At 38.4% G+C, this 20254-nt stretch overlaps 1 protein-coding gene across 1 annotated transcript in view; it reads right to left on the bottom strand.

Moving 5' to 3' along the window:
- Positions 1-20254, bottom strand: part of LOC111151963 (diacylglycerol kinase iota) — a 432202-nt gene that overhangs the window by 142010 nt on the left and 269938 nt on the right. The window contains exons 18-20 of the mRNA XM_022510212.1: positions 18124-18197; positions 16600-16711; positions 5397-5596 (exon numbers count right to left, since the gene is read on the bottom strand). Of these exons, the coding sequence (XP_022365920.1) occupies positions 5397-5596; positions 16600-16711; positions 18124-18197 (386 nt within the window). The remainder of the gene's footprint in view (positions 1-5396; positions 5597-16599; positions 16712-18123; positions 18198-20254) is intronic.

Raw genomic sequence — 20254 nt, 5'->3', positions numbered from 1 at the left:
AGGGCTGGCTCTAAGGCAAGCCACGGACCGCAGCACAGGGCAGGGCACGGGCAGATGCTGCGAGAGCGCGGACACTGGGCAGGGCTGCAGGCGGGAAGGAGGCATCCTCGTGTTCCTCTCTTGCTCTAGGTCTTTGGAGACATCCAAGGAGAGGATGCACGTGCACACACACACACACACACACGCACGTGCGTGCACACACACACACACGTGCGTGCACACACACACACACACACACACACACACTAGAGAGGGGTAGGCTGGCATAGTAAACTCATCTTTGAGGAGAGTCAAGGTAAATTTAATTCTTTAACATAGTCCTCTTGATTCCAGAGCTCTGTAGGAAATTTGTGTCAAAAGACAACCATCTTGAAAAAACGTGGCTCAACAAAACCTTTAATGACTCTGAAGGTAATTCCAAGAAAGCCTAAATTCATCACAGTGATGCTGTAATTCCACTCATACTTTTGGTAGAAGAGGGGGACCATAGACTTCGCCCTTTTCTCTCTTCTTTTATAAAGGAAAGAAACTTCAGTAGCTATTAGAAAAGATGAAACACAAAATTTAAGAAACTAAACCTAAAATTTGTTGTCACATTTACAGAATTACTCTCTCCACTCTCCCAGAGGATTTGAAGAGCGTTGCTGTAACTGTGGTAGGCACAGCCATCCCTCTTTTCTGCTGGGTATATAAATTCACACATAAAGTCACCCATGGATCAACTCCTTGTGTTCCTCAAAGGACTATCAGTTACAACCAATAATACTTCTGAGCACCAGGATGAAGGATTCCAACCCATTGAGTTGCCCAATTCAAAGTCTGCCAACTAGAAATCTTGCCCCTGACTAATATGATTGCCTTTCCCAGTGGAATCTTCATTACCAGTGAGCTCAGGAGTCACTTGGCTTAAGATCTCCCTAACCACCCGAGAAATTTTACATTTCTGCTCTCTTTCAAAGGTGCCTTTTGAAGAGCGTCATCAAGTTTATCTGAGCACCATGTTCCTAGTACATTAATATGAACCTAGATGAATCTCTGCCATTACTTTTTGGGGGAATGATATTCACTGGGGTTCTTATTTTGAATAGATTCATAAGCCATGATAAAATGAGATATGCTCCTGTCCCAGAGAGGTGGGGGTCTACTGAACACAACAGGTCTAGCCCTTCAGTTTCTATATGGTAATAGCAAATGGGATTATAGACCAAGAAGTATTTTTTTGGAAATAATTTTTTTTGTATAAATGAAGATCTAGTGGCATCATGATGGCCTACTATTTAATAATTTCTCATGGGAATTCCCCCACGTATCCAATCCATGTGAACCAAATCTTGAAATTCTTGAGTATGTATCTTCCATTTATTCACGCCAAGTGTTATCAAGATGTTACCTCTGTTACTTTTATATTCATGGATTTTAGATCTATATTATTTTAGATGCAGTCTCAGAGCAATGTTAATAGATACAGGATTACCGATCTGGTCCGTGTGCAAGTCACTTATTCAACAGCTAATCATGTCTCAGACATACTGGTAGGCACTGAGGACCCTAAGAGGAAAACTCCAAGCTGGAAAGAGAGACAAGTAAACCAAGAACTATATTATTCTTGGTAGATGGCGTGATGAACGTAATCTAGAACCCTAACAGAGTATCTAATGGAATCTAGAAGTAGATCTAGAAGTAGATCCACTTTCGATCTAGAAGTAGATCGAAAAGGACTCTTAGGGAAAGTGACATTTCAATGGAGTCCTGAACTTCAGCAAGAGTCAACTGACAAAAAGGCAGGAAAGAAGACAGAGCAAGAAGAGCAAGAGACATGCAAAAGATGCCAGTGCTCCAGATGAGCGATGACCTCTGGAGCACAGGAAGAGGATGATGATGGCAATGATCAAAAAGTTCTGCAAGGCTAAGGAATACAAGTTTAACTTTTCTAGAAAGATCCTTCTGATTAGTCTATTGGAAAAGCATTGCGTGAAGGGTAGTGACATCGGAATCAAGGAATCATGAGCATCATTTAGTGATGACAGCGTGAATGAACTTAGATGGCCGTTGAACAGAAGCTGTATTACTAGCAGAGTGGGTAGTTGGTGTGAATTAAAGACACGGGAAATAGGGGTGCTTGGGTGGCTCAGTTGGTTGAGTGTCTGACTCTTGGGTTTGGCTCAAGCCATCATCTCAGGGTCATGGAATCAAGGCACAAGTTGGGCCCAGCCGTCAGCAGGAAGTCTGCTTGAAGATTCTCTCCCTCAGCCCCTTCCTGCCCTTTCTGAAATAAATAAATCTTTAACCACCCCACCCCCCAAAAAAGACATGGAAAATAAATAGAAGGTAGGCCTCCAAGGCCACGTGGATGTGTAACAGTGTGGGTGACTATGAAGACTCCATGGCAGGGGAGTGGTGAATGGGTAGATGGTTCCTTGTAGACAAATATGAATGAAGAGGGCTCACTGGTTGATGAGCAGAGAAAGCAATGAGAGCGGAGTTAATAAGCCCATTTTCAGCCCTAGTCTGAGGTTGCTAGGGGATATCCAGGTAAAGATGTCACCTGAGACATCTGGGTGTGAGTCTCTGGCTGTTAGAAGGAATGCTGGGCTAGAAGACACAGATGTGAAATTACTCCTTTATCAGTCACAGATGAAATCTGGGGTACAGATGTGATCTCCCAGAGAAAGGCAAACCTGTGAGGAACACCACTGCTCAAGTGGAAAAGGAAGCCAGCTGTTTAGGGAACCACAGTACTTGATTCTCAAACAGACACCGTTAACTCCGTACCCCCAGCCCCCAATCCTCATGACACACAGAGGTTTCTAAATGAATTCTCCAGACATTGCAAACCAGTTCTCTTTCTTCTGAAAGAAGATAGGCAAATGGAACAGAGGTAACAGGGAGTCATGGAACACAAGGAGGGATGAGAGAGAAACAGAGAATGAAAGAGGAAAACAGGGAGGGAAGGAAGAAAATAAAGAAATGTCTTCCAATTATCTCTCTGCCATGGCTGCGGAAGTGAACTTGGCACAATTGTGGCCGAAGCAGAAAAGCCTAGAGGACTTAGAAGGTTGAAGAAAACTTGTAGAAAGGTCTTCATGGCCAGGCAACCCTCAAACTGGAAACTCCATCTGGAAATCCAGTGAAAGAAGTCAGATTTCAAAACAAGAAGTCAGATTTCAAAAATTTCTAGTAAAATAGAAAGAAGAAACCTAATTGCCGAGGATGAACAGAGCAGTGAGGGAGAGCAATCGAGGTTTAGTTTTTAACACTAGTGACAAGATGAGGTGGTGTTTGGTTTTCCTTTGAAAATGTGCTATCTGTATTGATTTTCTAAAAAATATAGTGTTTCAATAGTTATTTATCATCGGTAGCAGTAAATATCTTAGTTAAGTTTTACAAGTGTCCTTTTTGGAACTGAAATGCTCGTTATTGTCCTTCAGGGGTTTCCTGAGACCGGAGGCTGCTTAGGTGGATGCACCACTGCCCCCTGGTGGGAAGGAACGATTTTTGACTTGAGGCTGTTTCTCGAATAGCCCGCCGCTGTTATCTATGCCATCGCATCATCCGTTGTATGTAGTCTAAGTACGAAAAGAAAAAAACTATTTGTGTTTGTTTTCATATGTGAAGAAAGCCCGAATGAATTCTTAACACCACAGTTGCCGAGCACATACAAATTCTTTCTCGGTTCAAGAGCAAGAGCTGTTTGAAACTAAGCACCTGGAAACAATTTTGTGTCTGATAAGGTTATCAAATATAGCACCACCAGGAATAGGGATGGGAGGTCATTGCCTGTAGATATTAAGAAATTTTCGTTTTATTACAGTTTCTTTACTATCCCCAAGTGACCCAAAACAACCTGAGCTGCCATACTGTCTCCAAGATGGCTTTTCATTTAGTGTTTCAGAGCTTTCTCCCCAACCACTGGTTCGGGGATTAACACTAACATTTCTAGAGAGCATCTGGTCAACCGTATATGGTTGTTGAGATCCTACCTTTTTCACATATAAACTGGCCAGTTGTATATTCAGCCTAATGGGAGTTCAAGCAAGGAGAAAAGAAAACCAGGGGGAATGAGCTAGGAGTTTCACTAGCTGCAAAATGTAAACAAAGTAAGGAACAGAACTGACAGGCTGTCTGGATAATGATCTGGGGAAAGTGCTGAGTGACTCTGATGTCCAGAGAGACTCCAGGAAAGGGGGAAGCAGAGGAGAGAGGCTCTCTCATGCCAGCTTCAGACTTAGAAGCAGATACTGAAAATGCAGACACTGGAAGAGCCCCGCCTAATGCTAATCCTCAACATATGCCATCTCAGAAAGAGAGGTGAAGTCAGGTTCTGGCAGTGAGCTATGGCACCTGTGTCACTGGTTTATTCTAGGCACTCCTGTAGATTGTCAAAGCATGCCCTGCTTCACAGGCACTGCAGGAAGCCAGCCATTCAGGACACATCATTAACCATGCACCACAGGCCACAAATAGGAGGAGCACCTTGGAGGGTCCCCCCAGGGAAAGAATAATGACCCAAGGCTGAGCCCAGAAATGACCCTACCTTGGGTTAGACTAGCCATATGGGCATTATATAAAGAAGATACTCAAAAAGAGGCCCTAAATTGCCATCCTTCCCCATCCCCTTCTCCAACCCCAGAAAGACACTGCTATTTAAAAAAAAAAAAAACAAAAAACAAAAAAAAAAACAACAACAATTAGATGAAGGGGTACTCTAAGAGGAATATATACTCTAAATATCTAGTTATTATCTCCTTATCTCAAATCGGTTTGTCAAAACACCTAAGAAAAGAAAGGGTTCAAGAGGGATACAGTTTATTTCGGTATGGAATAGATAGTTAGGTTGTATCTAGACAACAGGATGCCACTCAGAATGGCAAAATTGAGTTGAAGCACCAGCATCCACGGGATCCCAATATGGGGGCATCAGGAAAGTAACTCACTAACAGGCAGAAGGGGATGCAATTGTGGAGAGAGGGTGAGCTTCAAGCACCCAGCTCTGCCCACCTCCCGCTGCTGGGGAAACCAACACTCTCCAAGTGACCTGGGTAGAAAAGAGGCCAGCAACATGCCTTCTTAAAACAAAACAGAACATTCTTATCTTGATGCATTTTATGACCCTAGAATCACTCTTAATGATTTTCTGTTGTTCCCAATAAATCTATACCAAAGTGGTCAATGAAGAAGCGTTATCTACCTTGTGTACAATACAGTAGTTATTTCTAAAGTTAGAGTGTGGTCACTGTGTAATAAACATGAGGAAAGATATGTCAGAGAGACCAAGGAACTGCTGTTTCTCGGACTTTGTTCCTTTTTCAACACAGTAAGGCCCCTAGACCATGCACATGCTTGGCGTTCTCTTCATGGTCTTTGTGTTCACAAAGGTAGGCAAGGGGCAGACTCACTCATTGAGTAAAGGCATGGATGTTCTCCTCTTGCTCTTCTGTACCATGTTGGCTTGATTCCTCAAGGAGATCCGAATCATAGCTGGGGCCAACCGACAGGGCTCCCCGTCCACTTGCATGGGGATGGACTTGTAAGTGAGCAGCATGACCTCCCGACACTGGTGTAGCCTTTCCCCATGGCCTCCAACTTGCAGGGCAGCCTATGAATTCAAGAGTCCAAAGGAAGCTGGAAGTTAGTTCTTAAGAGTCAGGAAAGCTAGAACCCCCAAGTGCACTCTGAATAACCCAATAAACATAGTGAAAGTTGCTCGCCAGGAGTGGATTGGGAAACCTTGGATAAGTCATCTTAACAAAATAAACTAAAAAGTCTCAACTTCTTATGAGCTTGACCAAAAATTCTCAATAGCCACTTTTCGGTGTTACGTATTTTCAGTCTTAATTTAATCACATTACTTTAATACAGAAGTTGTTCTTTGTGCTATTTATTCCCACTGAATAACAAATGTAAGGAGAAAAAAAGACTATAAAGGACATAAAGCACAGGTTAAGGGAGATTTTTCTAATTTAAATATAAATATATAATATGTATTATTTAAGTATAAATACATAATATAGCTACCCAACATATATATGTATACATAACATATATCTTATATATGTATATGCTATAATATATAACTATATATTATATATTAAATATATTCATATTTACATTGGCAACCCACCCTTGGTTAATTTTCAAACTTGGGGGAAAAGTTTGGAAAAAAGGAAAAATCCTTTTATTTTTTTTTACCAAAAACCTCCTCAAACCTACAATTTAATCTGTATAAGACCAATGAAATGCAAAATAAGATTAATTACTCAATTACAAACATTATAAAAGGTAAAGCAGCTTTGAGGATCAAAATCCAATACAGAGCTCAGTTCACCATGGTGGCCAAAGAATGGAAAAGTCAATCTAACATGAAAAGCCTGTTGTTAAAAACAAAAAATTAGCATTAACTTTCCTGAATTAGTTAAAAAAAAAAATGTATATGCGCACATATATATTTATATATGTTAAATTATATACTATATGTTTTTATGTTGTGTATGTTATTACATATGTAGTATCATTTACCTTTTAAGGATGAATGAAAATTACACATATTTGGTTATAAAAGAGTACACAAATTATACAACTTGATGAATATTTTATACACATATGTGAATCATCATCCTGATCAAGCTTTAGATAATTTATAGTTTTCCATGTGCTCCTTTCCAGTCTTTTTATACCCCTCCCACAAACCAGTTAGCAACCAATACTCTGACTTCTATCACCATAGATTCAATTTCTTTGAACTTGAAATTCATGTAAACCATAGTAGCTGACTCTTTTGCATCTGAAGTTTTTTGTTCATTATTTTTAAGTACTATATAGCAAAATATATATATTTGCTCTTCAGCTGGTAAACATTTGGTTGTTTCCAGTTTGTAGCTATTGTGGATATAAGCTTTCTTGTATGTATCTTTTGGTAGACACTTTTCTTGGGTACATACAATGAGAACAATTGTTACGCTGTTAAGCTGAGATGTACAATTAACTTGAGCAGATATTGCTAAATAATTTTTCAGTAAGGTTATATTATGTATTTTGAGTTATCAATTAGCTTATAATAAATATTAAAAAAGGAGTAAAATTGTAACTTGCTCAAAATTTCAAAGATTAAAACATAGTATCAACCTGTTTCCGTATGTCTCATTTCCATGAATGGGGAATAAATTTTGTTAACTGAGATTTGTGAAGTCAACCTCCCCTTATTTGGCTGCCAGATATGTATATTTTCTGATGCATTGAATTTCTTTTTTTTTGTACTTGTATTAATTTGAGTAAAAGAAACTTGATGATCTATAAATCCAAAGAGAAAAGAAACACAAAGGGACAAAAAGGATAGAAAGAAAAAAGAATAAAAACTGAGAAGAACTACTTATAGAACACCTGTAATGTTAAAAGCATTCCATTGTGTGCTTTATGTACAATTTTATTCAATTAGTTGGGAGAACAAGAAAGCAGAGGAGGATGCAGTCAGAATTTACTAACGTTCTTTTTGGTCTATTCCCTGGTCCTTTGTTATTCAGCCGGAAGTTTTTCTTGGGTGTACTCAAACGATCCACTTAAATCACTTAGATTAGAGCCACTCTCTCATGTCCAGAACTTTTCTAATATATTTCCCTTGCCTTCAAGTACTTCTCAGCTGAGAACTCTATCCCTTCATCCGGTGTTCCGGAAATGCCATTTCTTCTCCTCCCCTTGGTCACCCTTGACTAGGCCTAATCACAAATAAAAATGCAGAACCTGCCAGGTGAGAACTTCTTCCTTTGACTTTGACAGAATTGAAAACTGTTTTAAATACTTTCCAACCCCTTGGTTGGAGAAGGTATGAGAAGGCATACACGGTATTGTAGAGCATTTTTTTTTGTTTTAAAGATTTTATTTATTTATTTGACAGAGAGAGATCACAAGCAGGCAGAGAGGCAGGTAGAGAGAGAGGAGGAAGCAGGCTCCCTGCTGAGCAGAGAGCCCGATGCGGGGCTCGATGCGGGGCTCGATCCCAGGACCCTGAGATCATGACCTGAGCCGAAGGCAGCAGCTTAACCCACTGAGCCACCCAGGCGCCCCACTGTAGAGCATTTTTAAGTCATCTTCTCAGCCTCAAATTAGAGCAGCAGCAAATACCACAAACACGTAAACAGCTGTCCACTGGCATTTCAAAATCAACCCAAGATCACTGTGAGGCACAGGAGGAATTATACTACATAGCTTTTTGGGATAAAGACAATTCTATTATTATTAGCACAGCCACGCTATTTTTGGAACAAGTTAGAGTAAAGGTAATTTTTATTTTTTCAGTGTTCCAAGATTCATTGTTATGCACCACACCAGTGCTCCATGCAATACCTGCCCTCCTTAATACTTTAAATGCTTATTAGAAATGCTTATTTTTCATCACTCAGGGTGGTCTAGGCTTAACCATAAATATCCCCATGATTTGCTAGAAGGAATCATTTACTGGTGATAATATCGTGGTTTATTCGTGACAGAGATTGAATTATCTATTTTATCTAGCATCTATTACTCTTGTGAAAATTTCAAATATTGCCCTTCTGATAGCTGGGGCCCTGATAGGCAAACAAAGACATCCCCTGAACAAAGTATATTCACTGCCATTACTGCCCTGTTGCCCAGACCATAACAACTTCCCTTCATGCCACAGGTGTGGCTTGAGACCTTGTGTCTTTCCACACTACACTCCTACCCATGATACTTGTCTCCAAGTTTCATTCTCTTTCTTAGTACTCAAGCCCTTACTCTACTTGCCGTAAGATGGGAATGATGGGCAATCCTGGCTGGGTGGGAGCAGAGAAGAGAACATAAAAGATTTAGGAATAAAATCAGCAGATGGTATGCAAAAGCCTGAAAATCATGCTGAAACTATAAAACTATAAAACTTTGCTAAGAGAAATGAGAGAACAGCTAACTGGAGAAAGATGTAATTGTAGACTGGAACACTCATACTGGTAACATGTCGATTCTCCCTACTCTAAAGATTCAAAGCAATCCCAATTAAAATCCCAGCAGTTTTTTGTTTGTTTGTTTGGTCAACACAAACGGATTTTAAGATTTATGTACAAATGCAAAAGACAGAATACCCAAAACATTCTTAGAAGGGCAAAGTGGAATGATTCATATTACCCGTTTGAAGACTTACTATGAAGCTACAGTAATCAAAACAGTGTGGTACTGCCATAAGGATAAAGAAATAAATCAGGGAAACAGGACAGAGTCCAGAAATAGAACCACATTCAACTGAAAGGCACTAAAGTAATTCTATAGCAAAGTCTACTCAACAAATAATGCTTGGAAAAAACTGGGTAAACGTATTTTTAAAAAATGAATCTTAATACATACTTTACACAATCCACACAAATTAATTTGGGCTGAATTACAGACTTATACACAAAAGCTAAAACTACCAATCTTTAAAAATCAAACACAAAAGGATATTTTCCCAACCTTTCTTGGAATAAGCAAGGTTTCTTAAGAAAGGTGCAGAAAGCACTCACATGAAATAAGCTACCTCATAGAACTGGAATTCAGAAGAATGTTTAAAGTGCTGCTTGTCAAAACAAAGAAAATAAAAAGATGAGAAGAGATAGAGAATGTATTAGCACTAAATATATCTGTCAAAAGACTTGTATTCGGAATATATAAATAACTCCTGAAATTCAACGATAAAAGATAAACAGCCTATTAAAATATGCAAAAAAAAAAAAAAAAAACCACCACAGTTCAAAAAACCAAAAAATCACGCAAGGTAACGATAAAGTTAAAATAACAAGGTGTCCTTACTCACATAGGACATAATGGGATGGACAAAACACACATGATTTCTTTCTTTCTAGGGATGAAATTTTATTTTCACCTCCCCTTCTGTTTCATCAGGTGTAATTTTATAATAGCTTTTTGTTTCTATCTGTGAACACATTTCCAGCACCTGTGGGATGTTGTTACATCTTAATAGGTATTCATGTTCATTGCTGTTGGGCATGTAAACAGAACAAACTTTCTAAAAAGCAGTTTTATAAGTGTTATTAAGAGGCTTTAAAATATTTATGTCATTAACAGTAATTTCTTCTGTGGGGATATGTCATCAGAAAGTATTTTAAAATGTGAACAGAGGTTTATGAGCAATTATTACAGGGTTATTTACACCACCACACATCCAAAACCCTCAATATTTCATAAAGGAAGTTTTTCATAAAGGAATAATTATTATATAAATTGAGGTATTTATATATGAAAGAGTAGATGGCCATTTGTGCTATGGGTTTAACTACTACAATTTCTTATAAGTTTAAAAACAGAAATAAAGCAATTGGAAGAAAACATACCAAAATATAAATAGTTACAGATCATTTAACTATGACTGATATTTTTATTTTTAGTTCTTATGTGTTTTATCAAAATAAGCACACATTTAATATTTTTTTCCTGAAAAAATAAAGAATATACTCTCTGGTGTGTATAAAACTTCAGCCCTGGGAATTTCTCTATGTGATTTCTCTCACCAAATAACCTTTAGCTTTTCTACTTCATAAATACAAAAGAGCTTACATATTTTAATTTCAATTAACATAAAGAAAACTGGCTCCACTTTCTTTAAAGTTCAGGAGACTGAAATCTTTGGATTTTGTACTGCATAGCAAATTCGGTGACCAGTGCCTCAATCCGTATAATGCTTTGGACTGTCTTAGAGTTTTAGATTACTTAGAAACAGACTCAACATGAAAAGATCTCCAAAACCATAAAGGAAAAAAATTGAGGCAGAAATAAATACAAATTACAGTGTCTGATTATGGTCTGCATAGAATCCAGAAAGGTAATCAGGTGGCGCCTGGGTGGCTCAGCTGGTTAAGTGTCTGATTCTTGGTTTTGGCTCAGGTTATGTTCTCATGGTGGTGAGGCTGAGCCCCTGTTGGTAGGGAGACAGCCTCCATAAATTCACAGTGGTGAGATTAAGCCCCTCACACTCAGTAGGGAGTCTGCTTAAGATAATCTCTCCTCCTTTTTCTACTCCCCCACCCCTCACCCCATTTGCTCGCATGCTCTCTCTCTCTCTCTCTGAAATAAATAAAATCTTAAAAAAGAAAAAAAAAAAGGTAATCAGGTTACCAAGAACTCAATGAAGAATCATCTTAATTCTAGGAATGCATTTCAACCAGGGAAACAAATTGAAGACTACTGTTTTGAAGTTTGCAATCACAAGATAAAGAGTCTAAAAGAAACAATGTTTTTTTCCCATCCAGTAATTCTGTTTGAGTCTCTCTTCAAGTGCCACTCCGAATATTTTAAATTCACAAAAATATACACATATACCCAAATAACCACAGTCTTCTGTTTATGCAATCATCTTACACAGATGTCGTTTTCAAATAATTTATGCTCTTAGAAACATAATCAGCATAATAGTTTCAAGAAACATGAAACCCAAGTCCTGGAAATGAAATTCTTTCTTCTAGAACAATAGTGTATTGTTATATGAGCAGTCAGGTAAGATGTGAATGAAAACAGAAACATATGCCCATATTCTTGAGAGAGCATAGGATGTTCAAAACTGTGCAGTGTACACTACATTTAACTCTGCTTTCTTGAAGTAGAATTAATTTTTAATCTTGGAAGCAATCTAAAGTCACTAGAATCTGAGATCCACATTTGATGCTAGCCGCTATGCTTTTTTACATGATTCGTATCATATAAAGAGAAGAAATAATTGATGTAATTTTAGTATTCCATTTTCTCTTCACCAGCTTCTATCAACTATTATTCTTCTCCTTTTCCTACTAATGGGATGGGAGGGAAGGAGATCTGATAGACCCCCAAACCCTCTCTCCCAACCTGGAAGGATCCCATGAGCTCTAAACATATATTTCAAATTGTTTCTATCTCCCTGGATGCCTTATAGGGGTTTCAAATTTAACTTACATAAATTGAGCACTGGGTAATATATAGAACTGTTAAATCACTATATATCGATATACTTATATATAGAGAGAGAACTTTATATATATATATATATATATAGAACTGTTAGATAACTACATATCTATATATCACAATATATAAATATAAATATATAAAATATATATAAATATATAAAACCATTAATATCACAATACATAGAACTGTTAAATCACTATGTCATTCACCTGAAACTAACAACACTGTATATTAACTAGACTGGAATTAAAATAAAATTTTAAAATACAGTTAAAAAAACACAACTCATTTTTTGGCAATATTATATTTCTTTTATATTCTCCACATCTCTAACATATTCACCATTTACCTAATGGCCTATCCTAGCCGGCCAGAATTCATGTATAGTCCTTTTTCACCCTCCACAATAAGTTACCGTGTCTGAATAACCCTTGAAGTTGCCCATCGACCCCCTTCATTACCACTTTCTTCCCTGGATTCCAGGCCTCCCATTTCTGCATCTGGGCTTCAGTACCAACATCTTGCTTTGTCTCTCTGCGTCCAGCAGGAAAGATTCTGGTCACCTGCCACCCAGACATCCAGGCAATCTTTCTAAACTGCAAATCTGATTCTGTCTCATTCCATCTCTCCCAACCTTCTGCTTCATGGTTACAAAAAACTGGTCCTGTCCTATCCTTTCTCCATACCAGCATCTTTCTTCAGCAGATGTGCCATCACTGAGCCATCATGAGAGCTCTAGGACACCACATTCTCTCAGGCTCATTCCCCCACAGAACGGACGCTCACAATCTCTTCCGTAGGCACTCCTGCCTTCTATGTGCAATTTTTGCTGATTTCCCCATTTTATAAGCACTGTTTGGTTTCAATTCTTCCTAGCTCTACACATGCCTTTCTCCTAGAATTTATGATGCCAGAACACAGTAATTGCTTGTGTTTTTTTGTGTCCTCCCATAACACTGAACTGTGGGCACCCTGAGGACAGGGCTGGTCTCTGGGTCCATTTCATATCTGTTTCATGTAGCAGAGTGTCATTTATGAATTCAATAAGTATTTGTGGATTAATAAGTGTTCAATAAATATTTATGACTAACATTACATGAATGAAGGCAGGGAAACATTTTAAATGACAAATATTACCTGAAACTTATAAAATTCCTATTAATTAGAGACCATCAGTATGACCTGTATTTCCCATGGGCTGCTTGGCCTTTCATGATCCAGAACCCTGAGTTACCCAGGGTCACTTCCACTGTACCTGACTTGCCAAGTATTTGTAAGCCCACCCAGATTTGAGGGGAGGGTACACAGACCCAAACTTGGAATAGCAAGTGTCCGAAAAACTCAAATCCATTTAAAACAATGGTCACCATCCGAAGAGGTTAGTGAATTACTTATTTTGAAGACATATAAATAATACAAATCTGTTATCCTGCTTTTCCTATACCAATTATGTAACCAAGTAGCCAATGATGGGTGAAATTGCTCTTTATAGAAATATTCCAGTTAATCAGGAAAAAGGATAGAATTAGAATATCACTACTCTGCCAATCTCTAATGATTGCTGGATCCAGACAATGCTCATCAGGGACTACTAGTCACACCAGAGAGACAAGTAGATATTACCTATCCTCTTCCGGAAGAAGGAAACACTACCCACAAAGTAGATTTGGGGGGTGGGAGGATGAAAATGATGTATCCACATCCAACCAGCAACTTAAAGAAACAGCAAGGGAGAGGATCATGTTAGCTGACAGCTCAGGAATAATCAGCACAATTCAAACTCAGGGAAACGTTACAGGATGAACAGCCTGGTTTCTTCGATAAGTAAATGAAGAACGTAAAGAGATGGGCAGAAACCTGTAGATACATAAGAGTCACGTTAATCAATTACAATGAATAAATTTTACTTGGATCCTGGTTCAAACTCACAGAGCACAAGGACGCAAGGGACATTTGCAAGACAACTGGATGTTTGAGCACTCAGTAAATGGTTAATATTCAGATGCTACTGCCTTAATATTTTTCAGATATAAGGCATATAGTTGTGTTCATAAGTCTTATCTTCTAAAAACACATACAGAAATATTTATAAGTAAGTGATATAATGCCAGAGATGTGCTTCACATTAATATAGGGGAGGTGGTCAAGGTAGGGACAGAAAGAAGATTGCCCATGTGTTGAACATTACATACTGTTATAAGCTAGGTGATGGCACGTGAGGGTCAATATATTATTTTGTCTATTTTTATACTGTGCTTTTCTCATAACAAATACTTATTTAAAAGCACATTTTGCTATTTCCCCATTAACCTTGGAACAAAACCTCTAGATGAATCCTATAATCACTCCATGATCTGGTCCTTGCTTAAGTACTCTCACTTTTCACCTCCATAAAATGAATTACAGTTCCCACAGAGGACTAGGATCTCTCATACTTCAGAGTGTATGGAAATTTCTCTTTCTACAGAATGCCCAATCCTTCTCTTCTTCTCCTGGCAAAATGCATTCACTCTGCCACATTTGCTCAAGCCAGCTACAGGTATCAATCTCTCTGCTGTGTGGAAGACACACACTGGAGTGATGGATACCCACCGCCTGCCACTCCTGGCTGGCACTCCACCCTTTCCTGCCCTCCTTGCCCTGTGAGCCTGACCTACTCAGACTTTATCAGTATCTGCTTGTCCCCCGGTATCTGGTTAGACTTCTCCAGAGGTAGGCACCAGTGGAAGATCTACAGGGCGAAGAAGAGTAGGGTGACTCTATCTAGGGCTCTAGTTCCCTCCCTGACATGCTGGCAATGACTCACTGCTTCCACGTAGCAAACACTACTCCTATCAGGTGGTCCTTCCCAAATAGTCCTTCTGCTGGTGCAGCTGACTGCTTCTTTACCTTTGGACGTTCAGCTCAGGAATATACACCACCCATCATTCCTTCTCACAAACCTACTTCACTATTTGTCGGGTCCCTCTACAAACTTTCCTCCAGTTACCCTGTGTCAGTTGGCTATATCTTTCCGGTCTAGACACTATGCATTTGTCAACAAAAATAACCCAAGCAAGACTATAAAAAGGACCTGACATAGATATGGATTGAGAAATTATAGAAGATGAAGAATCAAAGAATATTTTATAGAGAAAAAGCCTGTGCAATGGTCCTGTGGTGCAAAAGCAGCAAGAAATGTTCAAAGCTAAGCTTGACTTGGGAGGCTACTTGAGCTAGAAAACAAAGAGGGCAGTGGAAAGGCTAGAGAATCAGAGATAAACAATCTTGCAGGCCTACATTTCGATTTTGATACTGAGAGCAGTGGGAAAGTACCTAATATTCTCTTTGCCCCCCAGTCCCCCACCCCAAGCCTAGGTGAAGGATCATCTTCTCTTCCACATTCCCTGACAGTCTTCTCCAACATAGTTAGGAGTAGTAAGCTCTGACACACCGGTAAATACTCCATAAATATTCACTGAATCCATGAATAAATGAATGAGTAAAACACATGGGGCCAGATTTGAGCCTTTTTTTGGTTGCTTCCAAGAATTCTTTCGTGCACACATCCTTCTTGAATTTATGCCTACATTTGGTCTCAGCAGAGTCTTTGCCTGTAATTAGCATACAGACCTTTGGAAAGAAAGAGCTAAACGTGAGCTAGGACCTGAAAATAAGATCAATGCCAGAACAATCTTCAACACTCAACAATCATTTCACCCCAGAGAGGGCAGATTTCAGGAGCAGCATCGCCATCTCAGGTGATGGACACTCTTGCCCCAATCACAAGAGGCTATTCTGTCTAATCTAGTAACCTGAGGTGATTAAGGAAAAGTCAGTAGGAATCCACAGGATGAATGACAAAGAGAGCGGTTTTGTCTTGTTTAGAGCAAGGAATACAACCCTCTTACCTTCAAGGCATAAGGCATAGCACAAACCATGTGCGAACCATGGATTGCAAGGAAAAGCTTTTAACTTTTTAATTCGTTTTATAAACTGATAGGGTGGCCTGATTTACATCAGGTAAGATGATAAGTGTAATTTTTAAATGGTTTCCTCATCATTCAATAAGTTGAAATACATAGCTAAAACCTGCTTGAAATTTCCCTTACACTATAATTCACAATTTAATGCAAGCAAACAAAATTAAAATGCAAAGGTGATCTCAACACTGTAGCAAATGAATATTCATCATTGTCACAATAATGATGTCTTTCTTTATTCAGGTATTTTGTGATAATGGAGACAGCCACCTCATTCTTAAGGAGGCATGAAAAAGATGAATGCCCACGACCACTTTTCTTTCTACCTAAACAAAGGTAGGTCCTCAGTGAAACAAAAAGCTATCAAAGGACAAGGTTTCTGCAATGCTGCTGAGATATGTCTGGGGCACAATGCTCTTTAATTTCCCTAAAAATGCTGCATTTCATTCTGGTAGAAAATTAATCAGGAAAATTAAAATTTGTTTTATTTTGAAAATCAAACAATTGAGCATCAATCACCTTAGTGACATAAAGAATTATCTTCTGTTCTTGTTCTTCCCAAGCAATTCTATATTGCATAAAATTGATCAATTTGTAAAGTAGGAGAGAAAAATTTAAGGCCACAACCCAGAAGTCTACGAGATGAATAAACTCTGGAACTAAAATGTATTTCATTTCAATAAAATATTGCATTGCTCACCAAAGAGGCCATAGTGAATCCAATGACTTCAATATAACCATCATCATGACGCTGAGGTTCAAAGTCATGGTGATCTCCTGGGTTCCCCCAGGGCATTGTGCCGGCACAGTATCTGCAAGATAAGATTAAAAACAGAATTAAATTTATTCCATCACTCTTACGATTGTCATTAGGTATTACCTTAGAGGGAGATCCAACGTGTATCTCGCCTAAGAACAGTTTTCTATTCTTGGTGCACACCTTCTGATCGAAAAAAAAGTGGACTTATCATGTCCAAATACCCATCTGTGAAAATGGGCCACAATTTTATAGCAAAAGCATCTCATGGTGGCCAAGTGTCTCCTAACTCATTATTTATTAACATTTATCCCTCAGTGATCCATTACATCTGTTTTCTATGATATGCCATGAGTTACCCATGGGCGGTTCCAGAATTTGGTCTTGGAGGAAGACACTGCATGCCAGGAAATGGAGGTGGGTACACAGTGGTCATTATGTACATAGCTAAGATAACAACCACTGGGAAGGTAAGCAGACAAAGGTAGGTGAGGAAGAGTGAGACAGGTATGAAGAAAAGATGAGAGATGGAGAAATAAAGGAAATTGGAAGAGGAATGATGAGAGGGGGAGCAAGAAGAAAAAAAGAGAAAAAAAAATTAAAGGAGCTAATGTCTCCTGAGAAAATAATGTTTTCTGAGAATCTAGGTCTTTTATGGAAATAATGAAGATGAAAATCCTTCTGGAATAGGATTGTAGGTGACTATACTGAGCTTTGCCAAAAGTAATCAGGAGACTATGTTTTCCTAGCCTTAGATTTACATACAATTCTCATTTCAATTAAATTCAGTCTAAATATAACTTATCTGCAGATTTTGTGTCTGGAGTTGTGTGGTTTGCAAGTAACAAAGGGTCATAGATTCATCTCCTCCAAAATCTTGGCTTGGGAGCCCAGACTTTAATTTTGTACCACTGAGAAAATGTGCTTATTTTGAGTCTAGTTAATCTTAAATATCCCTTTCTCCTGAGGTATATAATAGCACCAAAGAGAGTTGACATCCTGGCTAGAAAATGCTACTCTAATTGATCCTATTTTTTTCAAAGCAATCATCTAGCAACAATTTTGAATGAGTTCCATGCTAAAATCAGGTTGGATGGTTTCCTAACAGCTTTCGGGAAACTGAGAACAGGGATTTATTCAAGTCTATTATTCTTGGGAGGTAGGGGCAATCAGTAATTGAGAATTGTATTAAAACGTTCCAGCAAATAGGAGCGCCTGGGTTTCTTAACGATGGATAAGTGTATAGCACACATGCCACGTCGCATTAAAAAAAACCCCACCCACCACAGAGAACACTAACAAACTGAGGAGGAGGACAAAAGGATCAGACCTGGAAACCCCTAATGAGCCAGTAAGATACCTTACTTTCACTGTTTGTGCCCTGGACATTTTCTGTAATGAAAACCGATAACCTCAAGTCAAACGGAGTTCACATCACACCAAAGAAAAAGGATGAACAGAGCTTACCTGGGTATATTTAAAAATACTATACACTGGAACTTCAGTTCCTGAATCTTTGGAGTGAGATCTGTTCCATCACACTGCAACAGAGAAGAGAAAGGGGTTGGAAGTAGTCATGTGTCTAATATATATATGTTATATACAATTACATATCTATATATGTGTAGATATTAATATATAGATATATATATAATACATATATGTATATGCACATATAATATATATGTAATGGTCTTCCCCTTGTCCTCAGCTCTGCTTGAGTGAACGCCTGTGACTACAACTGAAAACGTTATCGTGATTTTATCTTCAGCAGACCCAGGGTTCAGAGCATGGTTTTGTTCTGGTATAAAAACAAAGCTGCCATTTGACTAAAATGATTTTTCTCTGGCTTCATAAGCAAAGGAACTGCTGTCATTCTTAACCTTGGATTATTAGATATTTTGACTTGCAGTATCAACCAAAAGATTTATGAACGTTTAAAGGAATAAAAAAGGAAGCCTCAAGTTCAGGCAGTAGTGATCTCCACCACAGTTACCCAGGATGGTTATTTGCTTTCTGAGATCAATTTTTATTTTGAAAACACTGAACATAACATTTTGAAAACTGTTTAAGAGGAATATATACTGCAAGCTTAAAAAAAAAAAAACTATTATAAATCAGCGGTATCTCCATTAGGGATCTGCTCTTACACATTTCATATCTTACAGACTTGGATTGGTCTTCCGAGATAAACTACTTTCCTGGACCTGGACGTGACCCCAGGGTGTCTCAAGGGCCTCAGGCTGGCTTGGCCTCAATACCTCTGTTCGGCGCTTCCCTCACCGGTTAGCACTTTCCTTGACCATCCTCTAACTAATCAAAGAAAAGGCTTTCATTTCCCTTTCTCATTTCCCACTGGTGACAAAAAAGTCAAGAAAACTCTAGTCACCACTATAGACTTCTCAATGTCAAAGGTGTGCTTTTTTATTTGCTCTCCCTAAACCCTCACCAGAGAATTCCCCGTTATTTTCTCTTTGGGAGAGCAGAGTAATGCATTCCCAAACTCCCTGTGAATTTTTAAAGACTTCTTTAAAAGGAGTGTTCAGTCTAAGAACAGTGATTCTGCTAGCATTAGCGTCTCATTGTTTTCCCAGCTCATCTTAATGCAGCTAATTTTCATAAACATGCTCCAAAAACTGTTTCCAGGAAATATTATAGCCCTAAAAAAACAAAACATTTTAAGATGTTATTTAGAAAGGAATCAAATTCTAAATATTGACTGAATATCCTCAGACACTACGAAAACAGTCTCCCAATTTAAGCACTTGGAATGAGTTGATAGATGACTATACCAAAGAAAATATCTTAAATTATCAAAACTGAGTGCAGTAACTAAAATTTTGAAAATACAGTGTGATGCACTAATAGCATACAAAGCAGTACTATTTACCTTACAGAAAAAAAAACCTATAGAATTATTGTATTTAGAACAGAAATCTTTTTAAATTTTCTACCTTTTCTTCCTAAGAAACATGTCAGTGATTCTGGGAATTTATCAAATTATGAAAGAGTGCAATTTACCATGTATCATGCTTCACAAAGTTTTCTTACATATTACTGCCTTTAAATTTTGTATGTATTTAGAATAGTACTTGGGTGGCTCTGTTGGTTAAGCATCTGCCTTTGGTTCAGGTCATGATCTCAGCGCCATCTGCTCAGCTGGGAGTCTGCTTCTCCCTCTGCCTCCTCCCCCCAGTTCATGCTCATGCTTTCTCTCTCTCTCAAATAAATAAAGAAAATCTGGGGCGGGGGGCAAGAGCAGTAGCTTTCAACCTTTCTCCTATTTCAAACACATAAAGGAAAGTGCCCATAAAATACATTCCTATACCCAAGCTCACATACTGATAGATCAAAAGAAGAAGAAAACATGGGAAGGAAGACAAATAATGCTGTACAAAGGATTTTGTCATTGTCTTATGCTTTTTTGATGTAGTATTCATACAGACTACATTTATGTGAAAGATTAACTACTACCTCAGAAACACTGACCTCACTGAAGCAAAAATGAGATGGTTTGTTTTTGCCTATACATGGGATCGCTCTAGCTAATCTTCTTTCCATCTCTCACTCAAAAAACATACAGTGATGTCCTTATGGA

The sequence above is a fragment of the Enhydra lutris genome, unplaced genomic scaffold (assembly GCF_002288905.1).
Source record: "Enhydra lutris kenyoni isolate GAN:26980312 unplaced genomic scaffold, ASM228890v2 scaffoldscaffold27, whole genome shotgun sequence".
Classification (NCBI taxonomy): domain Eukaryota; kingdom Metazoa; phylum Chordata; class Mammalia; order Carnivora; family Mustelidae; genus Enhydra; species Enhydra lutris.
This window is presented reverse-complemented; position numbering and strand designations above follow the sequence as displayed.